The sequence below is a fragment of the Phascolarctos cinereus genome, unplaced genomic scaffold (genome assembly GCF_003287225.1).
Source record: "Phascolarctos cinereus isolate Bilbo 61053 unplaced genomic scaffold, phaCin_HiC Scaffold_1;HRSCAF=81, whole genome shotgun sequence".
Lineage (NCBI taxonomy): Eukaryota > Metazoa > Chordata > Mammalia > Diprotodontia > Phascolarctidae > Phascolarctos > Phascolarctos cinereus.
In genome coordinates this window covers 116,201,275-116,222,628 of record NW_027555514.1, presented here as the reverse complement: position 1 = coordinate 116,222,628, position 21,354 = coordinate 116,201,275, and the positions used below count along the sequence as shown (strand labels likewise).

The 21,354-nt window shown below is 44.6% G+C and overlaps 2 protein-coding genes across 2 annotated transcripts in view; one reads left to right on the top strand and one right to left on the bottom strand.

Annotated features, from left to right (window-relative positions):
- The window catches only part of SND1 (staphylococcal nuclease and tudor domain containing 1), a 479,638-nt gene that overhangs the window by 392,355 nt on the left and 65,929 nt on the right, over positions 1-21,354 (top strand). The window lies entirely within an intron of this gene.
- On the bottom strand, positions 8,497-11,115 carry LRRC4 (leucine rich repeat containing 4). The gene is made up of 2 exons (XM_021002413.2): positions 10,755-11,115; positions 8,497-10,549 (listed from the first exon to the last, which is right to left on the bottom strand). The coding sequence occupies exon 2, from the start codon at positions 10,447-10,449 to the stop codon at positions 8,497-8,499; it is 1,953 nt and encodes a 650-aa protein (XP_020858072.1). The 5' UTR covers positions 10,450-10,549; positions 10,755-11,115.

Here is a 21,354-nt window from a genome sequence, read left to right as displayed (position 1 = left end):
CTGAGCATCTCTTCATAGTTTTCTCCTCACAGACAGTGGCTGCACTGTACAGGGAACCACCACCTGGTTCCTGGCTGGAACTGCCTCTGTAGAGAGCTGCCTATAACTCATTCGTTTCTTCTACGGGGGGAATTGGAGTGGGAGAAGCTGTTTGAATGATCTTAGTGAGACTGGGTGAGCAGGGGGTGGAAAGAGGAAGATGAGGAGTTGAAGACAGAAAATACCAGCCAGGAGACAGGAAACCAAAATGGTGTGTTTCCCTTGCCCAAGGAGCAATTCATATGTAAAATCCTTTTCCTTTTACTGCTGACTCACTGAACAGGTGAAATGACTTATCCTAGTGACTAACCCACTTCCATTTTAGAGCTCCATATGCTATGTAAGGTCTCCATATAACCTGCAGATTAAAGAGTATTTCTAGGTTATGGGGGTAGTTGTAGTGATGATGGTAATGGTACTCTAATACTTCCAAGAAAAAAATAGTCCTAGAGGGAAGAAAATAATGGGGGAATAGGAGAGGACACAACAACGTAACATACTTTTAAATGAGGGATGCTATAAGGGATTTACTTGTGGGACCTGGGTCCTGTTAGAGCAATCAAGAGAATGATGGTGGTAGGTGTGGGAGAAGAAACTGATTGGAGATTAATTGAAGGAGATAGATGAGATAACATATTTAAAGTACCTGACTTTATAAATATAGGTTCTTAATATTATTACTGAGGTATTTGGTTGGGAAGAGAGTGAAGATTGCTTAATATGGAAACAGGAAGATTAAGGATTATTCCTTTGGTATTTGGTTACAGCCCTGAGCTATTGGCCTAATTATACAGAATGAGAACTATAACGTGGCATAATAGAATGAGTATTGGATCTGGGAGTCAGGAAGACATAGTTCAAACCCCACCTTTGGTACACTTCTGAACAGCAACCATGGACAAGTCACTTAACACTTGAGCCTTGGGCAACTCTCCTATGACTGTCTACCTACTAGAATGCGAACTATTTGCAATTTGTTCTGGTAGAAGGAATTCCCACATAAGTGAAATTACAGATCCTTGATAACGCATTAAGGAGCCTAAGAAATAGGTATGGTGGACACATCCTTCTTTAATCCCATCTCTTCAGAGGATCATTTCTGTGATGGCCATCCATCCTTCCCAGCAGAAGGTAAGCCTTGAATATTGATTTATTACCATTTTGCACTTGTCCTTGGGGTTGTGAGGCGGATGAGTACGACACCATCCTCCCAAAGGGTAGATACCTCCTCGGCACAGCCATTTGGCAGTTAGGTAGTACAGTGAATAGAATAGAGTACTTGGCCTGGAGTCAGAAAGACCTGAGTTCAAATTTGGTTTCAGACACTTACAAGCTTTGTGACCCCAGGCAAGTCACATCATCTCTGTCTGCTTCAGTTTCTTCAAATGTAATATGGGAATAATAATAGCACCTAGCTCACAGGGTTATTGTGAGGCTCAAGTGAAATAATATTTGTAAAGCCCTTAGCACAATACCTGATGAACAGTCATCCCCTTCCCCCTCCAGAGATGCCTGTGCAGGCCGAAGCTCTCTGTCTGATTACCAGAATCTGTCTGTAGTGGAATCATCATCATCATCACCACCATCAACATTACAATTATTTGGTTTGTGTGGTGGCCTCCTTTTGAAAACCCCTTTAAATACATTCACCATTATAATCCACCAACCTCCACTTTATTATAGGTAAGAAATATAGACAGAACATCTCAGCAAGACTATCACAACCTTGACTAGACCTTAGTTCTCTGACACGTTCCCCACTCCCTGCTATGGACCATCCCCCGAGGTATAGAGTGAGACTTTAGTGGGTGGGCAGATAGGCCCATGGACCTGCAGCAGGGCTGGCTTGGGCAGGAAGCAATATCTAACACTTTACCCATCCTCCAATCTATCCTGAAAATGGAAAATCAAAATATATTATTGCCATGATAGCTTTCAGAAGTTTGATCCTATTTTTTCTTTCTAACACCCATTCCCTGCTTTTGTTTTCTGAAAAAGTGAATAGAGACCAGCCCTTCCTTTCTTGTTCTGTGCCCTGGCTTCTTACCAGTTGTGCTCTCCTCATCCGTAGGGCCAGCCAGCAACCCTCCTAATAGAACAGAGGAATCTCCCAGGCTTTCCTTCTTAACTGCATTGCAGACCCTCAGCTGATGACTTTGTGTGTCTGCCACAGAGCTCCACTTTCCTACTATCATTAAAATGCCTGATATTGTACAGTTTAGTTCTTTAGTCCTGTCTATATTTCCTCAATAACCCATCCCACTGCCACCTTCTTCCCCATTGCCTTCTCTAAGACTTTACCTGTCAGAATTTAGTAAATGGCTTTAAATGTGATTTTGTTTTGCTTCCTAATATTGAAATAAGAATAAAGAGAGAAGACTAGAGGGAATAAGGGTTCTTGGGGTAAAGAACCAAGTCTCCATAGATGGAAGTTAAATCAATTTGCCTCTCAGCCTGGTACTCAGAGAGAATGAATTGTTCAATAGTTACTCCATCAGCCTGTCCCTCCACAGAAGAGCAGTCTCTGCCGACCGCTAAGACAAGGCTTCAGACTACTCGTGAACCCCTATCAAGGATAAATGTGTTAGGATCCAGGGGGATTGTGGGAGGGGAGAGAACCTACTATACTCTTAAGCACAGTGCCTGAAGCCATCTATGGGACAGGTTCCTTGGCCTTTGGCCAATATATCTCCTTCCTAATGTGTCCTGTTCTTTCTGCTGGGCATAGAGAGGCCAGCCTGAAGGAATGAAAGGGACAGGGTGCCAGCCTGAGTGCACATAGTCCGTTGCGTATGTGGTGACATGCACTCCACTGTGGGGTTCCCTAAAGCCTTTTTTTCTTGCTGTAGGGAAATCATTTACTCTTTCAATTTAAAGCCAGAATGAAAACAGCCTTAATCTGCTGCCCAGACTATTTTCCCCCCTACAGGGGGAAGGGTGCTTTCTGAATGGACAGGGACAAGGAGAAGCACTGTGAGACAAAAGCTTCCTTGCAGTTTAGCTGAGGCAGGATTTAGAAATGGAGCGAGCAGTGTCTGCATTAGCTGATGGCGTGGAGTGCTGAGTGCTGCCAGTGAAGATAAAGTCAGCCCTATGTTTAGATATAAGTGTTCCTTCTTTGTTTCTTCTCTCCCCCCTCCCTCTAATTCTTAAGCCCCTGCTGCTGTGTTGAAGTAAATGTTGGATCCCTCATTGTGGGCTCTGGCCCCCTGAAGTGGGAAACCTACCCTCATTGAGGGTTATTCAACCCTTCGTAGTCTTCACCCACCATTCCCAAAGGAAGCCAAAGCTCACCAGGTCTGACCCTGGACTGTAACCCTCCTCTCACAGCAAAAGAAGACAATGATGGAACTCAAAGGACAGGAACTCCAGTGACTACTCTATTCCACACAGTATTCAGCACATTGCTGGCCTCAGTACATGTTAAATAGCATGATAATGCTCATGTCTCTAGGCCCCAAGGCCTGTTCACCCTCCATAAATAATGTTTACAATGCTAGACTTGCTGAGGTGAAGGCCCCTGAGCAGGTTCTGTGGATATACAAGGGATGACAATCTCAGTGTCCCTGATTTTGAACAAGAGGCTTCCCTACCAGAAAACTTTCTCATCAAGGCACTTCTAGAACAGTGATCCTACAGAGCCTCTGGAGGAAACATCAGGTGGGAGCTGACCAGACCCACATTTCCTTAGGATTGCCCAACCTGACTCTCCCCTCTGCTTCACCGCTGTCATCCTTGCCTTCTCTGGAATCTTGGCATTATGATTTGCTCCCTCCCTGAGAAAGGCAGCAAGCCTGATTAGGAATGTTGTGCTACTCTGTGCATTCCAGAGTGGCCCTTTGCCATCCTGCTAGTACTTGTGTCCCTTGTGGGTGAGACTCTGGTCAGAATTCAAGACAAGAGGTCAAGAGCACAGAAGGGATGCCCTATTAAAAGGGTATCATTTTAGCCTGTAGAATCATGTGTGTTTTGTCTGGTAACATAAAGCCCTGGGTAGCAGTATGGTACGATGCAGAAAGACTAAAGAGTCTGAATACTGAGATTCCAGTCCTAGGTTGTGGCCATTAACAAGCCATGGGTGGGACCTTCTTTTCTGTCAAATGAGTGAATTGGATTGATTTCTTTTTCTGTGATCTTTTCTGCCTTTCACATTTTTAGTTCTAAGTCACAACTTCCCTGGGCCTGCCTCAGTTTCCTCATCTTAAAATGAGGAGGTTTTACGGGATGTTCTTTAAGGTCCCCTACAGTACTAAAATTCTGTATACCAAAAATGTAAGCAGGCATCTGACAAGCTTAAGGCTCTCCCTACAAGCTACCAGCCACAAGCCCTTCTCTCCCTTTCCTTGTGCTTTGTCCACCCACAGAAGTTACAGCTGCCAAAGGGGCCTATATGTTCATGCTGTGGGTACTATCTTTGGTGCTACAGAGTTTTTGGCTTCACAGTGGATTTCAGGAATATCCTAAAAGCCCAGTGGCTCAGCACCCATTTTCTTGGATGCTCTGACTTGATCCCATCCTTGAGGGAGATAATATTTCAGAACTGCCCGGTAAGAGCTTTTTAGACCTGGTCATGTCTTCTAGGCCACAAATTGGGGCTTTGTCTTTGAATTAATAATTGAGAGCTGTTGTATGTTCTCATAGTTGGTTGAGCTGGAAGAGGGAATGTTACATCTCAGGGTTCTCTGAAGGCCCCCTGCTGGTTATGGTAAAGCAGTTACTTGAACATTTCTCAGGTAATAAACCCCACAATTCATTTGAACGTGCCATTAAAAGTCTCTACTGTTCTGGTGCGGTTTCCTCTATATTTTCTTTCTCTCTCTCTCTCTCTCTCTCTCTCTCTCTCTCTGCCTTAAAGGCCTGCCAAAGAAGAGATGTCCACTTTTTTTTACAGTGGAAAGTTTCTGTGAAGGGCTAGCATGACTTAAGGTATTCTGGTCTTAAAACAATCAATGCCTCAGAAGACAGAGAAGGAGAAAAGAAGCTCTCATTATAGGACTAAGACCGGCAGGGCCCTTAGCCACCTTCCACATCACCTTTCCAGTTACCTCTTTGGGCTGCCTTGGTCATAGCCATCATCCTCAATACGTTCAGATGTTAATGTATGCATACCAAGAATGCAAATCTGATGCTAAAGTAGTGTTAGCTTCTGGGACTTTTCCCTAGCATAATTTCAGATTACCTTCTTTTTCCGTACCATAGGACTTGCATCCAGTTCTTCTCTCTTACCACTCTAGGTCAGGGAGACCATTTCAGTAAAAAGCTACTACATAATTCCAAGTCAACCTTGTTCGGAACAACTGCTTACATTGTAGGTGGACTGGGGAATTAACGTCTTAAATCTCCCCTACTTCCACCACTTCTGCCACTTCTCTTCCTTCATCTCCACCAAGGAGAAAAAGTTCCAGCAAACCTGAAAAGCCATTCTGAGGTACTTGACTTGGCTCTCTGTAAACTATCAAATGGCTGAAGCACTGCCAGACTCTCAGGTAACTCTCTATGTATTGTGGGTTTCTTTCTTTATTCTACGTGTATGTATAAGGGGGAATGGCAAAATAGTAGAAGCAAAATGTTTTGGGGAACTAATGACATTAAAGTGGCAGCTTGTCAGCCTGGGAGAGTTCAGTTCTGCACGAGAGAGATAATTTGCAAATGGACTACTGTGACTATTCACACAGGATTGGGATTTTGGACTTACTTTCAGTATCCCTTGATATTCTTGACTTTATCTTGTTCTACATGTTATTATTTTGACTAGTTCTGTGAAGCATTGCCTCGGTAATTTGCAATGATAAATATGTAAATAACAGAATATTGTTATTGTCATATTGGCGTGACCCAGACATGAACATTGAATATCTCTCTGCTTATTCATACCTTTATTTATTTCTGTTCTGCTTTGTGGTTGTATTTATATAAGTCCTGTATCTTATATAGGCTAATTCCCAGATATTTTATGCATTTTGTTGTCCTCTTAAATGGGATTTTTCATCCTATATTTTCCTGGCTTTATGTTAAGTCTCAGCTTCTGGATATTGCTGTCTTATCCCTTCTCTAATTGCTGCAAAGTACTGCCTTCCTGTTTCTTTTCTTCCCTCTTCAGTGCCATAGAGATCACACCCACTCAGTTCCCTTCCCTACATCAGTAGAAGCACTAGCACTTGAGACACACAGGGTCCCATTTCAGACCCATTCACTCTAGACATCATTAACTCAGTACTTTGAACCCAGTAGGCACTTAATGTTTGGTTTGGTTTGAATAGAATTGATTTAAATAGATACCCACCACCAAAATAGGCTCAGCTATTTAGCACCCTTAGAACAGAAAAGCCTTGCTGTCCATCAGAAATCTGAGCCAACAAAGGTTGCTGCCAACCTCCTAAATCTAGGTCCCACGGGGTCCTTGAGCAGAATGGGTTTGGCCTGCCCAAAGCATCTGCTGAGGTGGCATTTAATTTTGGCCAGAGTAAGTGAGCTGAGGTTGGCCCCATTGCCCTTCCTCTCCTAGGGCACAGTGAATTGGGTGTATCCCAACAGGTCTCAGGGAGCAACACACTTAGCTCAAGGAGGAGATCTAGCATTGTAAGTGCATTTATTTATGCCAGGGAAGGGATGACAGTTCTTTAAATGTTCAGTAAAATTTTATGAACATTTCCTTCTCCCCTCTCCTTTTTTTTGTTTGTTTTCTTTTTTAAATAGCTGTTATTTGGTACTTCTCATCAGCTCAGTGAACCTATAGATTTCAAGGTCTGCCATTCAATTTAACCCTTTGGGAACACTGAATTAAAAATTGAACATATTTATTAAAATACAAAAATACACTTTTCTCACGTTACAGTCAGTATTCTTTTGTTGACATTTCCCCACCCACCCAACCCCACCCTCTTTCAAATCTGAACCCTTTTTTTAAAGCTAAAATAATAAATGAAAATAATTACATCATTAAATGGACCAGAAGCAACAGAGACCCCAGTTTCCCCGCCCTCCTCCCCCACCCCCAAAGTTCCTTCCTTTCTCCTCTTCCACCTAAGGTGGGCCTGGGGGAGGGAAGCCTTCCCCCTTTTGAGCTGTGTTTAATAGGGCTTACTTCACAACCCACTTGGGGGGGGGGGTGTATCCTTGTCTTTCTATATGGGTTTTTTTTAATATATGTTACATTTTTTAACGGTAGATTTTTCATTATTTTTATCAACCACAATGGTGAGAAAAGGCTGCATTCCCAGAGTCAAACTAGACCCTATCATGGCCCTTTTCTCTTTCCTGAAGTTCTGTGCCCCTCCCCACCCTCCCACCACCAGTTGATAGCAGCCAATAATCCCTAATGAATCAGCATTTATATTAGCCACAGAATCACAACCATGAGAAAAGCTTCCACTCTCCCAAACCCCCCATCCTTTCCCCACTCTCAATCTTAAAATTAAAAAAGAAATCATAAAATATTAGAATTGTCTACAATCATTTGTCAGATACCCGGAACAACAGGTGGGCGGGATGATGCTAATTTATGGCCTCTTGTGAATTACATTCACCCTGCTTCCAACCCTTCCCCCTCCCCACCCCTGGCCCTGAATCCCCCTTCTGGTCTCCTCCTCATGGGAAACCCTGAATACACACACATTCCCTACACAGAGTGGGTTAAACTGAACTGCAGGAATCTGGTGCAATGTTAAAGCATTTGACTGAGAGCTACGCCAGTTCCTCTCCCCCTCTGCTCTTTCCTGAAGCGTTCCATTAGATGGGCTGCATGTATGTCTGTGTGCGCAGACAGAGGAGCTGTGTGCACATGGACAGACATACCAAGCTCAGACCCTTTCAGAGGTTTACTTCAATTTTGGTGGTTTCCCTGTTTAAAAGTACATTTATAGTTCTATTTCTCTCATGGTCTCTGAAGAAAAAATTATTGCATCTTAATATTTTGGCACAGTACAAATTCTTGGTGCTTTTTCATGGGTTTTTTTTCTTTTGCTTTTGCTTTTTAATATAAACCTGACAAGACAGCTCTCAGAAATTAAGAACGATGTCTGTAGAAATGGATATTTACTGCATCCTATGAAGCATCTTCTAAAAATGACAGGATCAGTCCATCCTTCCCACCCCCTTGCCCTACCTCTTTAGAGATCATTTTATTGTTGTTTTTAAACAGATTCAACCTTATTCCAGAAAGCCCTCTAATAGGATAACAAGTTTGTTTGTTTGTTTTCTGTCTTCTACCTCCCCCCACATTCCCAAAATTCCCATTCCCCATCCCCCTTTAAATAGAACTTACAAGTTAAAAAATAGTTTTTGTTTTGATTTTGTTTCTGTTTTTAAATTTTAATATAATCTTTCTCTTATCAGCCCATAGATTTAATATATAAGCATATACAAGAAAAAAAAGTCTTTCCCCACTCTGTACAAAAGTTGCTGTCCTTTTTTTGTGCATTCTATTGCATTTTATAATTTTTTGGGGGGTAGGGAAAGTCATATTTGAGTTTCCTGTACCTTGTCCTTGGTGTGAGTCTGAATTATATAAGGTTCAGAGATAGTGGTGACTGTGGGGTGCAGAGAGTTCCCCAGGCTGTTTTCTGTCCAGTGGGCCCCATGTGCTGGTTTGTAGGTGTTGTAGTTAATATGGTCATGAATTGTGGGCAGCACTACTGCCCCCTCACCTGATACACTGGATGGAGCCGCTGCTGCCGTGGTTGCTGGGATGTCTTCATCTACTTGGATAATCTCAACTGTCCGGGCGGCTGATACTGTACTGCGCTGCTGGTGCCTCTTACGAAGTTTATAGAAGACAATCAACATGGCAGCAGCTAACAGAGTCACTGCCACAAAGCAGCCAATGATGATCTTGGTGGTCTTCATGACCTCATCCAGGCTGGTCTGCATCTTGTCATTGGTGTCTGCCGTAGTCACTGCCACTTTGGGCACACGGGTGGTCTGGATGAGCACTGTGGTGGAGGTGGTATAAGCTGGCTGGTAGCCAGTGGATGTGGTGGGCACAGGCTTGTACTTGCGGGTGGTATCCTCAGGAGAGATCTCTGTGGTCTCCACTGTGACTGTGGTAAAGAAGCTGTAGTTAGAAGTGTTAAGCTCAGCCGTGCTCACATTGAGGTAGGCCGAGGCATTAGAGTTGCCTGCCACATTGGTCACCATGCATGTGTATACCCCTGTATCTGTGAGCAGCACGTGAGAGAAGTTCAGGGTACCATCATTGAGGACAGAGATCCGTGGATGGTGGGAGGCGTGGCTGAGCACTGTCCCATTGGGCAGCAGCCACCGTACAGAGGACATGGGGGGAGTCCGACACTTGAGTTCTGCCATGCGACCCTCAGAAATGTTGAGGTCCCGGGGTGCGTCCATGATGAAGGGAGCAGAACACTGGAAGGAAGCCTGATCAACCTCCACAAGGTAGCGGCCGCGCATGTGCAGAGGGGCATGGCAGCGGCCACAGCAGGTGGAATTGGTAGGGATGTACTCTCGCAACCACCAGGCTAACCACAGAATGTCACAATCACAGTTCCAAGGGTTATGGTGTAAGTGCAGCTCCACCAGATACCTCAGCGGAGTGAACAGGTCATGGGGCAAGGAGGAGAGGTTGTTGTGGGCCAAGTTGAGTTCTACAAGTGAGGCCAGCCCATCAAACGCATTTCGTTCAATCAGGCTGACCTGTGAGTTCATGACCCACAACTTCTTAAGGGAGCTCAAGCCACGGAAGGAGCCAGGCCTGATCTCAGGGAAATGATTCCCAGACATCTCGAGCTCCTCCAGTCCCACGAGGGGTGTGAGATTAGGCATGTCCTTGATGTTACACATGCCCAAGTTCAAGTATTTGAGGTTGAACAGTCCCTCAAAAGCCCCCTCAGAGATATATTCCAGCTTCTTAAGTTCCCCCAAGTCCAGGCGCATGAGGGAGGGCACCCGGTTAAAGGCATAAGAGGGGATACTCTCTATAGGATTATTTCGAAGCCAAAGCTCCCGAAGCTTAGACAGATACTCAAAGGCCCCACTAGGGATGACAGTCAGCCAATTGTCAAAAAGCTCCAGGGTATTGAGGCTGGCCAGGCCATTGAAAGCCCCCACCTCAATTTGCCGGATGGAGTTCCTGCCTAGCTGCAGGACCTCCAGGTGATGAAGGTGCCGGAAGGTGTCAGCCTGGATCATCTGGATGTTATTTTCCATGAGGTTGAGGTACCGGGTGTTGGAAGGAATGCCCTGGGGGACCTCAGACAGGCCACGGCGCGTGCACACCACCTTACTGAACTGGTTACTGCACGAACAGACGGAGGGGCAGTTCTGGGGCCCAGCGGAGGCAGCAGCAGCGGCAGCAATGGCTACACACAGAATCCACACTTGCGCTGTGAGGTAGATGATGGGGAGCAGGATGGCATTCCAGATGTGGTACACAGTTACCTGCCACAAGAGCTTCATGATGTGGCACGTTCATAATTCACCATCGCCTGGGATTTTGGCTCGGAAAGGAAAACCGGCCCTACCCCGGCTTAAGTGAGCTAGGAGCTCCTCTTTCCATCTGGAGAAGGAGGTGGGGAGGGAGCAGTCAGAGAGACAGAGCAGATCCGGCCAGGAAAAATGCCAGACTAAAATGTGGTCCCCCATCCGCCATCTCCTCTGCCCCTACACCCACCTTTCAGAAAAAACACTCACTCTCCCCCACCCCCAAAACTAACCCTCTGGCCCCCTACCAAAGCAATGCCCAACCAGTTCGCGACACCTACCTCAGAAGGAATTGGCGTTGTGTCCTTAAGCTTTCACCACAGGAGCTGGGTACATTGTTCCCATTCTTACTCCTTAGTTTTAATTAACAAAGGGAAGGGGAGAGGAGTAGGGGTAGGGGTAGGGGGTAGAGGGGAAAGAAGGGGTGGGGGAGACAAAATGGCTTCTAGTAAATCCAGAGCAGGAGCAGGCGAAGCAGCAGAATTGAGTAGAACCAGAAAAAGATGAGGCCCTCTGGGCTATGCAGGTGCATCCCCCCCCTGCGCCCCAGAGAGCAGCGCCACCAGCATTTCCCAGCTTTGTCCTTGGACCCTGGCGCCAGTTCTCACAAGCAGCCAGTGAAGAAGCTTCATTGCCAAAGTGTTCCTCTGCCCCCCCCAACTGTGCCCCCTTCTGTTGCCACCCAAAGAAAGTAGAAAGGGGGAAAAAACCGCAAAGCTTCCTAGGAGACACTCCTTCCTGCTGATACTCCCACTTCCCTTTGTGAACCTCCTCTTCGGGGAGCTGTACGCTCCTCACCCACGGAGCACCTCTCTTGGGCCAGCGGCAGCTGATTGCAGTTGTTAGCTCATGGAGTGCTCTTAGGGTTGGAGAAGAAGGGGAGGGGGAGGCAATGTATGTGGTTTCTTTCTGCTTCTCCCTCCCCAGATACACACCCCCTTTTTATTCTCTCTCAAGAGGAAAGGAAGAGGGGCAGGGGGGAACTAGCTTAGCCTTCTAGCCGGCAGATGCATAAGTATCAGCCTTCCCCTCCAACAGTGAGCAGTAATCCGGCCAGCCCTCTGAGGAGGGCCAGCAGTGTGGAGAGGGTGCTGGGGCCAAACCCAGTGCCCCCAAGAGGGAAACAGAGAGCTAATGGTTGTAGGGTGCTTTCCACGATCCCCTCCAGTGAGCCCTTGGTGCAAAAATGGGTCCAGCAGTGGCAGCAGCAGTAGCAATAGCAACTCCCAGAGATCAGCCAGCTTCCTCCTCCTTCTCCCAGGGCCCCCAGATCGAAGCTGGATCTCCCTTTGTGTTGAGGTAGCGAGTTGTGGGCTTTGCCTTTTGTTGCCTTCAATGCCTTTGTTGTCCACTGACTGCAGCAGTGATAGAAGCAGCAGCAGCAGAGGCGGCAGTGGCGGTGGTCGAGAATGCGTTAGGAGCGCCAATCCCTGGGAGCATCTTCCCCTCTTCCTAGTAGCGGTGGTAGCGGGCCCCCTGCACTCTCCTCCCACCGTCTCCTCTCGCTGGGCTGGAGGTGTTGCAGGCAGCAGCCACGCAGACTGCTCTCTCATCCTTTTGTCCTTCAGTCAGAACGTGAATGTACTGCTGACGCATACTGTTCTGGGGAGAAGATTAGCGTGATGCAGTGCTCTTATGTATTAACACAGCCACCCCCTCCTCTGCTTTCCCTCGAGGGGTTAATGCCGAAAGCTTCCAGTGAAGCTGAGGCGATTTGCTCAGGCAGGCAAGCTCCTCTCTTCCTTCCTTCCTTCCTTCCTTCCTTCCTTCCTTCCTTCCTTCCTTCCTTCCTTCCTTCCTTCCTTCCTTCCTTCCTTCCCCCTCCCCCCAAAGCTGCTTCCTCCCTCCCCCCCCCTTCAGATTGAGGAGAGAAGGGCCAGGGTATGAGCAGGAGAGGAGGAGTGAGAGTCAAGTGCCGGGCTGGGAATCGAAGGCGTTGGCAGCTATTTTGGTCCCGTTGGAGGGAGACGCTGGGTAGCAGTTGATAGGCTGGATTGGACAGGGCTGCAGCAAGAGAGTCTCGGAAGCCAGCTCCTCGTCTCTCTCTCCTCACACAGTTGCTGTTCCTTCCCTCTTTCTGGGGGTGGTAGGATGGGAGTGGGAGAATGGAAGTAAGACAGAAAGAAGGCTCCAACTGCCCAAGGCTGGGCTGCTGCAATTGGCCAGCCTCCTGCCCACGCCACATCATCCTCACTCCCACCCCCAAATGCTGACTGAGTTCTTCTTTTGGTGGCAGGGGCAGCATGCTCAGTTATGAGTTGTATGGTGGGGTCTGGGGGGCAGGGGGAGACAAGGACAAAGGAATTAGAGGGGCTTAGAGCCAGAAGACGGACTAGTGTCGTTTGAGTAGCAAACCCGGAGAATCATAATTAGTGTTTTTCCCTTCCTCCTTCCCTCCCTCACAAATTTCCCCTTCCCTTTTGTAGGCTTTAACTAGCTTAGAGTTCCCTTAATGAAGGTTTGGTGGGAGGGAGACAGGGGGAAGGAGTGAGGAGGAATGACAGCTTGGGACAGCACAAGCAGCCAGGGCAGCACAAATGGTTTGAAGTGATCTCCCAGAATCCACGGTACGACTGGTTCATTCATACTGCTGCCACCGCCTCCTTTCACTCTTAGCAACTATGTGCCGCCCCCTTTCCCCTCCCCTTCACCCAGGCACTGGGGCTGCTTGGGTCTCCTAGTCTTAACAGCGTCCGAGTCCCCTCTCTTCGTCTTTCCTTTACCTTTGACTCTCTTTGAGTTCTTAGTAAAACCAGGCATCAAATGGAACCTGGAAAAGAGCTTTCCTTTCCATAACTAATTTCTTGCTAGGGAACAGCTGGGGTGTTTGCCAGATATGGTTAGGAAAAGAGGAATAAATCAAACTCACTCCTATGGATCCAGCAGATTTCCTTCTCTCCATCCTGTGGAAGGATTTCTGAGTCTGACTCTGTAAGTCTCTGCAAAGCTAATCTGTCTGTTCTTCCTTCAGGGGCACATCTTAGCTTCACCTTAGAGCATCTCAGGACCATTTCCATCTAACCCTTACCCCCAACTCACTTCTCTATTTCTACCACTTGGCATATGAAGGCTTTGTGATCTGGAATTTAGGAACTGGAACCCAGAACCCCCTAAGTTCTTAGCTACCCTGACTTTGCCATAGTTATGGTAGATGGCCTTGGGAACATCCCTTTTTACCCACTGTGCCTTAGTTTCCCTGACTGTCTAATAAACATAGAAAGTGTTGTATCTCCAACATTTGCTCATGGGCTAAAGCTTAGGAATGACATGAAAGCCTTCCTCTTGAGAGAAAGTAGTGGTCCCTGTTTGAAGGGGAAGGGCAAGTGCTCTCCTGCTGTGAATTTGGTGTCAACTAGGCCATGACTATGGTTGTTTCTAGGGATCTAGTCATGGTGATGATGCTCTGTGTTTTACCCCAAGTTAGTGACTTTTCTGTTGACTTCTCACTGTGAGTAAAGGAAATAAGGAGAGGAGGTTGCCTAAAGCTTAACTGAAGAGGAGTCAGTGAAGGGTGCATTGTGTGGAAGTGAAGTGAGAGGCTGTCTGGGAAGCGATCCTTTACTGAGCCCCTTGCCTACTGAGTAGCTCTGACCATGTACGTAAGAATGAAGCAAGAGAGGAAAATGGAGTGACTGGCGTGGTGACCAACTTTCCTGATCAGGCTGTGTTGCTGCTCTGCCCTGGCATTCCTCTTCCTACACATGTCAGCAAAGGCAAGACTCCTGTGCTGCCAGGGCCCATGCAGCTGTAAACAGGACACACTCCTGTTGCGAAGCCAAGGAAACCTGAAACCAACCCTGTTGGGGCCTGTGGCAGAGGAGATAGAGGGCTGTGTGTGAGGAGCAGTCTCTGCAAGCTCATGTAGGCCAACCTACTGGGGCTTTTGTCTGAGCTGGACTTCCCGGAACAGGGTCTGTAATGAGCGTACATAAGCATTGTCACCTTTCCACAGGCGAGAGGGGGACTCTGACTGTGCTGCTTTCCTACCCGCGTAGGCGAGCCCAGGCTCCATCTGCTCTGTTCTAATCCCAGCAAATGCAAGTTTCTGCCTCCGCACCACAAGGGGAAATAAGAGTAGTTGGACTGACTTGGGTCACAGTGATGCCTAATAATGAAATTGTCACTAAATAAGCAAACATGTGTTGATATTGATAAGTCTTTCACTTTTCCTTTGGGGTGGGGGAGGAGAGGGGTAGAGAAAGGCATTTTCAGGTCCTGCTCCACTGCCAGAAGGTCACAGGTTGCCTGTGGTCATTTGAACTGAAAGCATAGGAGCAAATATATGGCTGGAGAGATACCCGGCTTCTTATCTCCAAGCCTTGCTTAGGTAAGTAAGCCAATCAAAGGGATGCTACATGCCAGATACAGCCTTACTCATCCTAAGAAGGTTCTGTGCTTTTACTGAGGCTGTCGCCCATGCCTGGAATTCACTTCCTTCTCACTTCTTCGTATTCCTTCTTCCAAAACTCCGCTCAGGCGCCACCTCCTTCAGGAAGCCTATCTTGATCTACCCCCCTGCTCTCCCTCCCCAGCCCCCAGGTTACTTTGCTGTACACAGGTTGTGTTCTTCTCTGCCTCCCCTACCCACCCACCACCACCATGAGTTCTCCATAAGGGAAAGTTGTTTATTTCCCCAGCATTTAGCATATTTAGTACCTGACAGAGTAGGTGTTAATAAATGCTTGTTAAATGAAATGTCTCCTGAAGTCCCTTTTATTATTAAGGTACCATGCCTTACTGAAATGCCTTTTTCCAACATTATTTTCATTATTTGCACATTTGTAGTAAAGAGAAAGTAAGACCAGAAAAGGGAATGATAGTAATTCAATAGAGCACTGTGAGATTAACAAAGTGCTTTCTTAGCAACAACCCTGTGAATTATTATCCCCATTTTACAGATGAAGAAACTGAGGCTCAGAGAGGTTATGGTCTCAATAAGCAAAAATAAAGGAATAGATAGATGGCAAAGATAGTATTTGATTGAAAGATAGGCAAGGAAGGAAGGATAAGAAAGATACAGGCCAGTTTCCAAGCACTACCTAAGGCAGCAGAAACACATTGCATCAGTGTCTTTCAGTCCCTCTTCCTTTCCTTCCCTGGAAAGACAACTGTTTAAAACTAATGGTGACCATACCATTGCTCCAAGCCCAACAGTAACCCAGGGTACAAATTTAAATTTCTAAATGCAGTGCCCAGTCTTCTCTGAAATTGACCTCTTCTTCCTCATGCACAAAATCAGCCTCCACTGCTGTTTTCCCCCAGGGGGTTTGCAGTTTCTCAAGAGATGGAAAGGGTAAGGGAATTAACTTTCTCCCTGCCAGTGCCATCCAAAATAATTTATGAAACCTCCTCAACAAAATGTCAGGCTCATAGGATCAGAGATTTAGAGCTAGAAGAATCTGTAGAGGCAACTTAATCCAGTCTCCTCATTTTGTAGATGAAGAAACTGGAGACCCAAAGAAGTTAAGTGACTTGATACTTATTAAGGATAGCTGAGAGCTAATGAAAGACTTCAGAATCTAAATCCAGTTCGGATTAGGTCAAATCCAGTATTCTTTTCTCAACCTTTATTTCCTCAGTCTTTTTCCAGAATTTGACACTTTCTGGATACTTTGTTCTCTTCCTGTCTGACTTCTTCCTTCTGCTTCACCTAATTGCTATCCTCATTCAGTAATTCACTTAAGAATGAAGTGACCTTCCACATCCAAAGAAAGAACTATGGAAGTTGAATTGCTATTTTTTTTCTCTCCTGTTGAGTTTTGTTTCCTCTTTCTGATGGTTCCTCCTATGGGTTTTAATTTTTACTTACAGCATCACCAATGTGAAAATATGTTTAATGTATAGCCTATATCAGATTGGGCACCGTTTTGGGGGAGGGTGGTGGGGAGGAAGGGGGAGAAAAATTTTAAACTCAAAAGCATATGAAAGTGATTATTGATTATTCAAAATAAATTAATAAAAAAAAAAGAATGAAGCAACCTTCTCTCTTCAATCCTCTTTACCCCTTGTATCACCATGCTGCCTTGGGGATCTCACGTATCTCAGTGTTATCCACATAAGTAAGTTAAAACCTTTGCATCCAAACCCGTAGCTCCACTTGCAACCTGGACATCTTCCCTTATGTCTTGCTGGCACATCACATTTAATAGATACAGAAAAAAACCCCAAACTCATCATCTTCTTCTCCTCCCAACTTCTAAATCTATTGATGATACTACCATCCTTCCTTTCAAAAGGGCAGCATCAACTCTGACTCTTCTTTCTCTCTTACCCCCTAACTTTCAGCAGAAGCTTTTGCACAAGAATTATAGTAACCATTCTCCAAGATATAGCATATTACAGGGACCTTTAGAGATTATCTCTCTGATGCATACTCTCTTTTAATCTTCCCAGTCACTTAAGCTTATAGCTTTGACTCTCCCTTCCCCTTCACCTCTGACATCTAGTCAGTTGTTAAATCTTCATTTTTTTAATCCACAATAACATTTTTATCATAGTTAATATGGTGAATAGACAGTAGGAGCCAAGAAGACCAAAGTTCAAATCCTACCTTGGACACATACTAGCTCCTTGGCCCTGGCAAGTCACATACCTCAGCATCAATTTTCCTCATCTGTGAAATGGGAGAAATAATAACACCTCACAGAATTGTTATGAGGATAAAATAAGACAATGTATCTAAAGCACTTTGCAAACTAAATTTCCATATAAATGCTAGCTATCATTCTTACAAATTGTTGTCCTCTTCCTCCCCCTGCTTTTCACTTCCACTCACACTACCATAGTTTTCACCTCTTAACTGTTTTCCTTGCCTCTAATCTTTGCCTTCCCTAGTCCATGCTTAAGTGCCTTATTTTAGCGGCCCTGTAATCTCATGTTTATGAGATTTGTTTGTTAATCTAGTTATACAGATCTCATACCTGCTTATCCTGTGCAGCTCTTCAAAATCAATCCCTCAATGCCCTCAAAATAGTGCCAGAAGGCTTCTGTATTTATGTAGACAAATCCAGGTGCTTTTCCTAGCTTTGTGTTCTTCACTACCATTTCAGTTCCTCTGTAAACAGACCTGGGATTATGATGTTAAGGAGTCCAAATGTGGTGGTTCTACTGCCCTTAATATTGTCAAGAATTAATTAAAAGCCATTGCACATCTTTTCCATCTTTCACAGTTATTGTTCTTCTGGTTTCTTTCTTACATGATGTCAGGATAACTTTGCCTAGTTGGTTGTCTCATCAAGCTTACTTTAAATTTTTTTTGAGGTGGGGGAGGTGGTGACACAGCAGATTGAGTATTAGACTGGATCAGGAAGACCTGTGTTCAAATCCTGCCCCAGATGCTTGGCTCTGTAACCCTAGGTAAGTCATTTAACTTTTCTTTGCCTCAGTTTCCTCATCTGCGAAGTGGGTATAACAACAGTACTTACCAGAGTTACTGTAAGGAGAAAAGATTTAACTTACATTAAGTGCTTCACTGTGTAAATGCTAGCTATTCTTCCACTGCGTCTTTTTTTATGAAGCAATACATCTCCTAGCCTTTCATCTTTCTCCATAACAAGTTGATGTTCCAAAGCATTGTTACTCTTAGCTATGGTATCTCTCTGCTTCTCACTTAAATCAAGTTTTTGTTGACTGAGGAAGTTTTAGTTTCTTTTGATTTCTTCATTATTCAATTGATTTATGCCAATTTAATCAAAGTTAAACTTTTATATAAATTGGTTGTAATAAGTGTTGATTCCCTTTCCTCCACCTATTTCTCATTTCATTGTGAATAACTTGTTTAAATAAGTCAGGTTGAAGTTGTTATAGTAGAGTTAGCATGGAGTAGTGGTTAGAATACTGGACATAGAGTCAGAAAGACCTGGTTTCAGGGGCAGCTAGGTAGCGCAGTGGATAGAGCACCAGCCCTGGAGTCAGAAGACCTGAGTTCAAATTTGGCCTCAGACACATAACACTTACTAGCTGTGTGACCCTGGGCAAGTCACTTAACCCCCATTGCCTAGCAAAAAAAAGAAAAGAAAGAATGAAAGAAAGACCTGGTTTCAAATCCCACCTCAGGGACTTAGCAGCTGTGTGACCCTGGGCTAATCATTTAACTTGTATGTCTCATTCTCTCTCATCTGTCCCTTTCAGTTCTAAATCTATAATTCTGTAATCTTGTGATCCTGTGCTGGATATTTTTCTCATTTTTAATCTTCTGGGTTTTTTTTTATTAATTTTGATCTTTGCTATAATAGACAAGTGGTCTGATGCACACTGAGAGCCATTTCATAAATGAGTACTCCCTTAAGTAATTTCTTATCTGTTTAAATTTAGTGGGATTTTTGTGATGTTATTTAATGTTTGACATACACGCCCTGCACCTTTCTGTTCTTTTCCCTGAAAGATAGATAGATAGATCATTCATGGTGAGGCTTCAATATAGTCTACAAGCCTTTGGCATCTGTCCTTCCTTCCTTGTGAACTATACTTTCCAACATTTTTTGCCATCCTTCTCTATGACTCTCTTTGCACTGAAGTCACCAACCACCACTGGTGGTACTCATTTAATTCGGAGGTTCTTAAAGAGTTCTTTAGGAAACATTTACCTTTTCATCCTATGCAACAGATATTGGCTCATAAGCTGCATTTATTTCCATGATGGACTTTTTGCAAATATTCCCCTTGAGTACTGCAATATGAAATGATCAGATGTCTGAGGAAGTGATTTTTTTGTTTCCTTTGAACACAGGTAAAACCAATTCTGCCAACTCTTTTATTCCCTCTCTAAGTAGAACCTATGAATCGTCCCTCCATTTAGCTGCAACTCCCTTTTGATTTTACATATCAGGAGAATGTAACCCCAGCACCCCTTTCTTTGTCATCGTCATCATCATTGTTGTTGAGTCATTTCAGTCATGTCAGACTCTTTTTGACCCCATTTAAGGTTTTCTTGGCAAAGGCACTGGAGTGGTTTGCCATTTCCTTCTCCAGATCATTTTACAGATGAAGAACTGGGACAAACAGGGTTAAGTGACTTGCCCAGGGTCACACAGCTAGCAAGTGTCTTGAGTCAGATTTGAACTCATGAAGATGAGTCTTCCTGACTCCAGGCCCAGCACTCTATCTGCTGCACACCTAGCTGTCCAAACCCCTTTCTACTGTGGTAGAAATTGTATAACTTGTATTCCCCTGCCCAAGATCACCTCCACACTGTGGTTAAACTGCACAGTCAGACTCTATGGAGCTTCACACAGCTGCCAAAATAATTTTCCCACTCTACAGGTCTCACTGTGTGTCTTCTTTGCTGGGAGACCTTCAGTGGGCTCCCTGAAATCCCAACCCCATTGCTTAGCAGTTCTCATCTACCTGTCTGGCCTTGTTTTCTGTGATTCCCCTTCGGGTACTTCACATTCCAGTTGTAGTAAAATGTTGCCTGTTCATGTCCTTCATTCTCCCATCTCCTTGCAACTTGTAGTCCTGCCTTCATACTGAAAATATGTTGCCTTCTCCTCTCTTTTAAAATCCTTCTCTTCTTTCATGCCTGTACCATAAGCAGTGTTGTACAGTAAAAACAGTGCTGGATTTGGAGGCAAGAGATTCTGGGTTCAAATGCCAGGTTTTCTGTTTACTACTTGGAGACCTTGGGCAAATCACTTAATCTGTCTTAGCTTCAGTGTTCTTACCTGTAAAGTGAGGAGATTGGAGTACATGGCCTCTTAGGTTCCTTACACATCTTAATCTATGCTCCTGTAACTTTTGTTAACCCTTATCTGACACCTCAGCTCGTGTGTGAGATGTGGAGCTGGAAGCAATTTAGCAATCATCTGGTCTAACCCCCTTGTTTTACTAATAAGGAAACCAAACCCCAGGGAAATTAGGTAACTCATCCAAAATCAACCACAGGTTCGAGATAACAGAGTTGGAATTTTAATCCAGGTCTCTCTGCTTCCCACAGAGTGCTTCGCCTAGATTTTCATTTGCTCTTACATTGTGCAGTGTCTTTCTTTTCTTCTGCCCCCAGCAGTTAATCTGTAGGATTTTTGAAGGCAGGGACCACACCAGTCCTCATCTTTGTACCTCTATTACCTTGGCCTAGTGTCTTGCACAAAATGAATGCTTATTAAGAATTGAATTGAATTTAGAAGGGGAATAATTTCCTACTATTTTATAGACTCATTTTATAGAACCATAGAATTTCATTGTCAGAAGAGACCTCAGTAGTCATCTAGTCTGACCCATATACAAAAGGAATGTCCACTGTAAGCAACAGGGGATTATTATATTTCCGGGAAATCTAACCCATAAAATATAACAGCAGGATAAATTATATCATCTTTGGGATATAAAACACAATTTATAAACTGATAACAGGTGACTAACTAGAAAAATCTTCCTCCTTATTTCTCCCTCCCCCTTTATCTTTTGATTCCTTCCTCAGTAGGTTTTTTTGATATTTCTATATGTCATACCTATGTTTTTTTCCAAGGATCTCAAAGTAATTAACAATAATTCCACAGGGACCTACCTCTCAGTAAAAGCTACAGAATTTACTCCATTTGTAAACAAGTCATAGAATGACTTAGTTACTTTGTACATCAAGGTCCATAGCAAGGGCAGAACCAGTAGTTCTGCTGCCCTCCTTTCAGTACTTCTGATGTGCTTCCTTGAGCCCAGCATAGTAGGAAGAGTACTGGACTTAGAATCAGGATACCTGGCCTTGAATCCAACTGCAGACGCTGTAGTTGAAACCATGGGCAAATCATTTTTGACCAAGTTTAACTTCCTAATCTGTAAAATGAGAATAATAATGCACTACCTACCTCATGAGTTGTGAGGAGAGTGCTTTGCATCATTATACAAGTGAGGGGCAAGTGTTATTATCATCATCATAGTCATGAAGCA

Excerpts from the sequence above, each read along its gene's own strand:
- LRRC4 (XM_021002413.2), bottom strand. The coding sequence starts at position 10,449 with ATGAAGCTCTTGTGGCAGGTAACTGTGTACCACATCTGGAATGCCATC.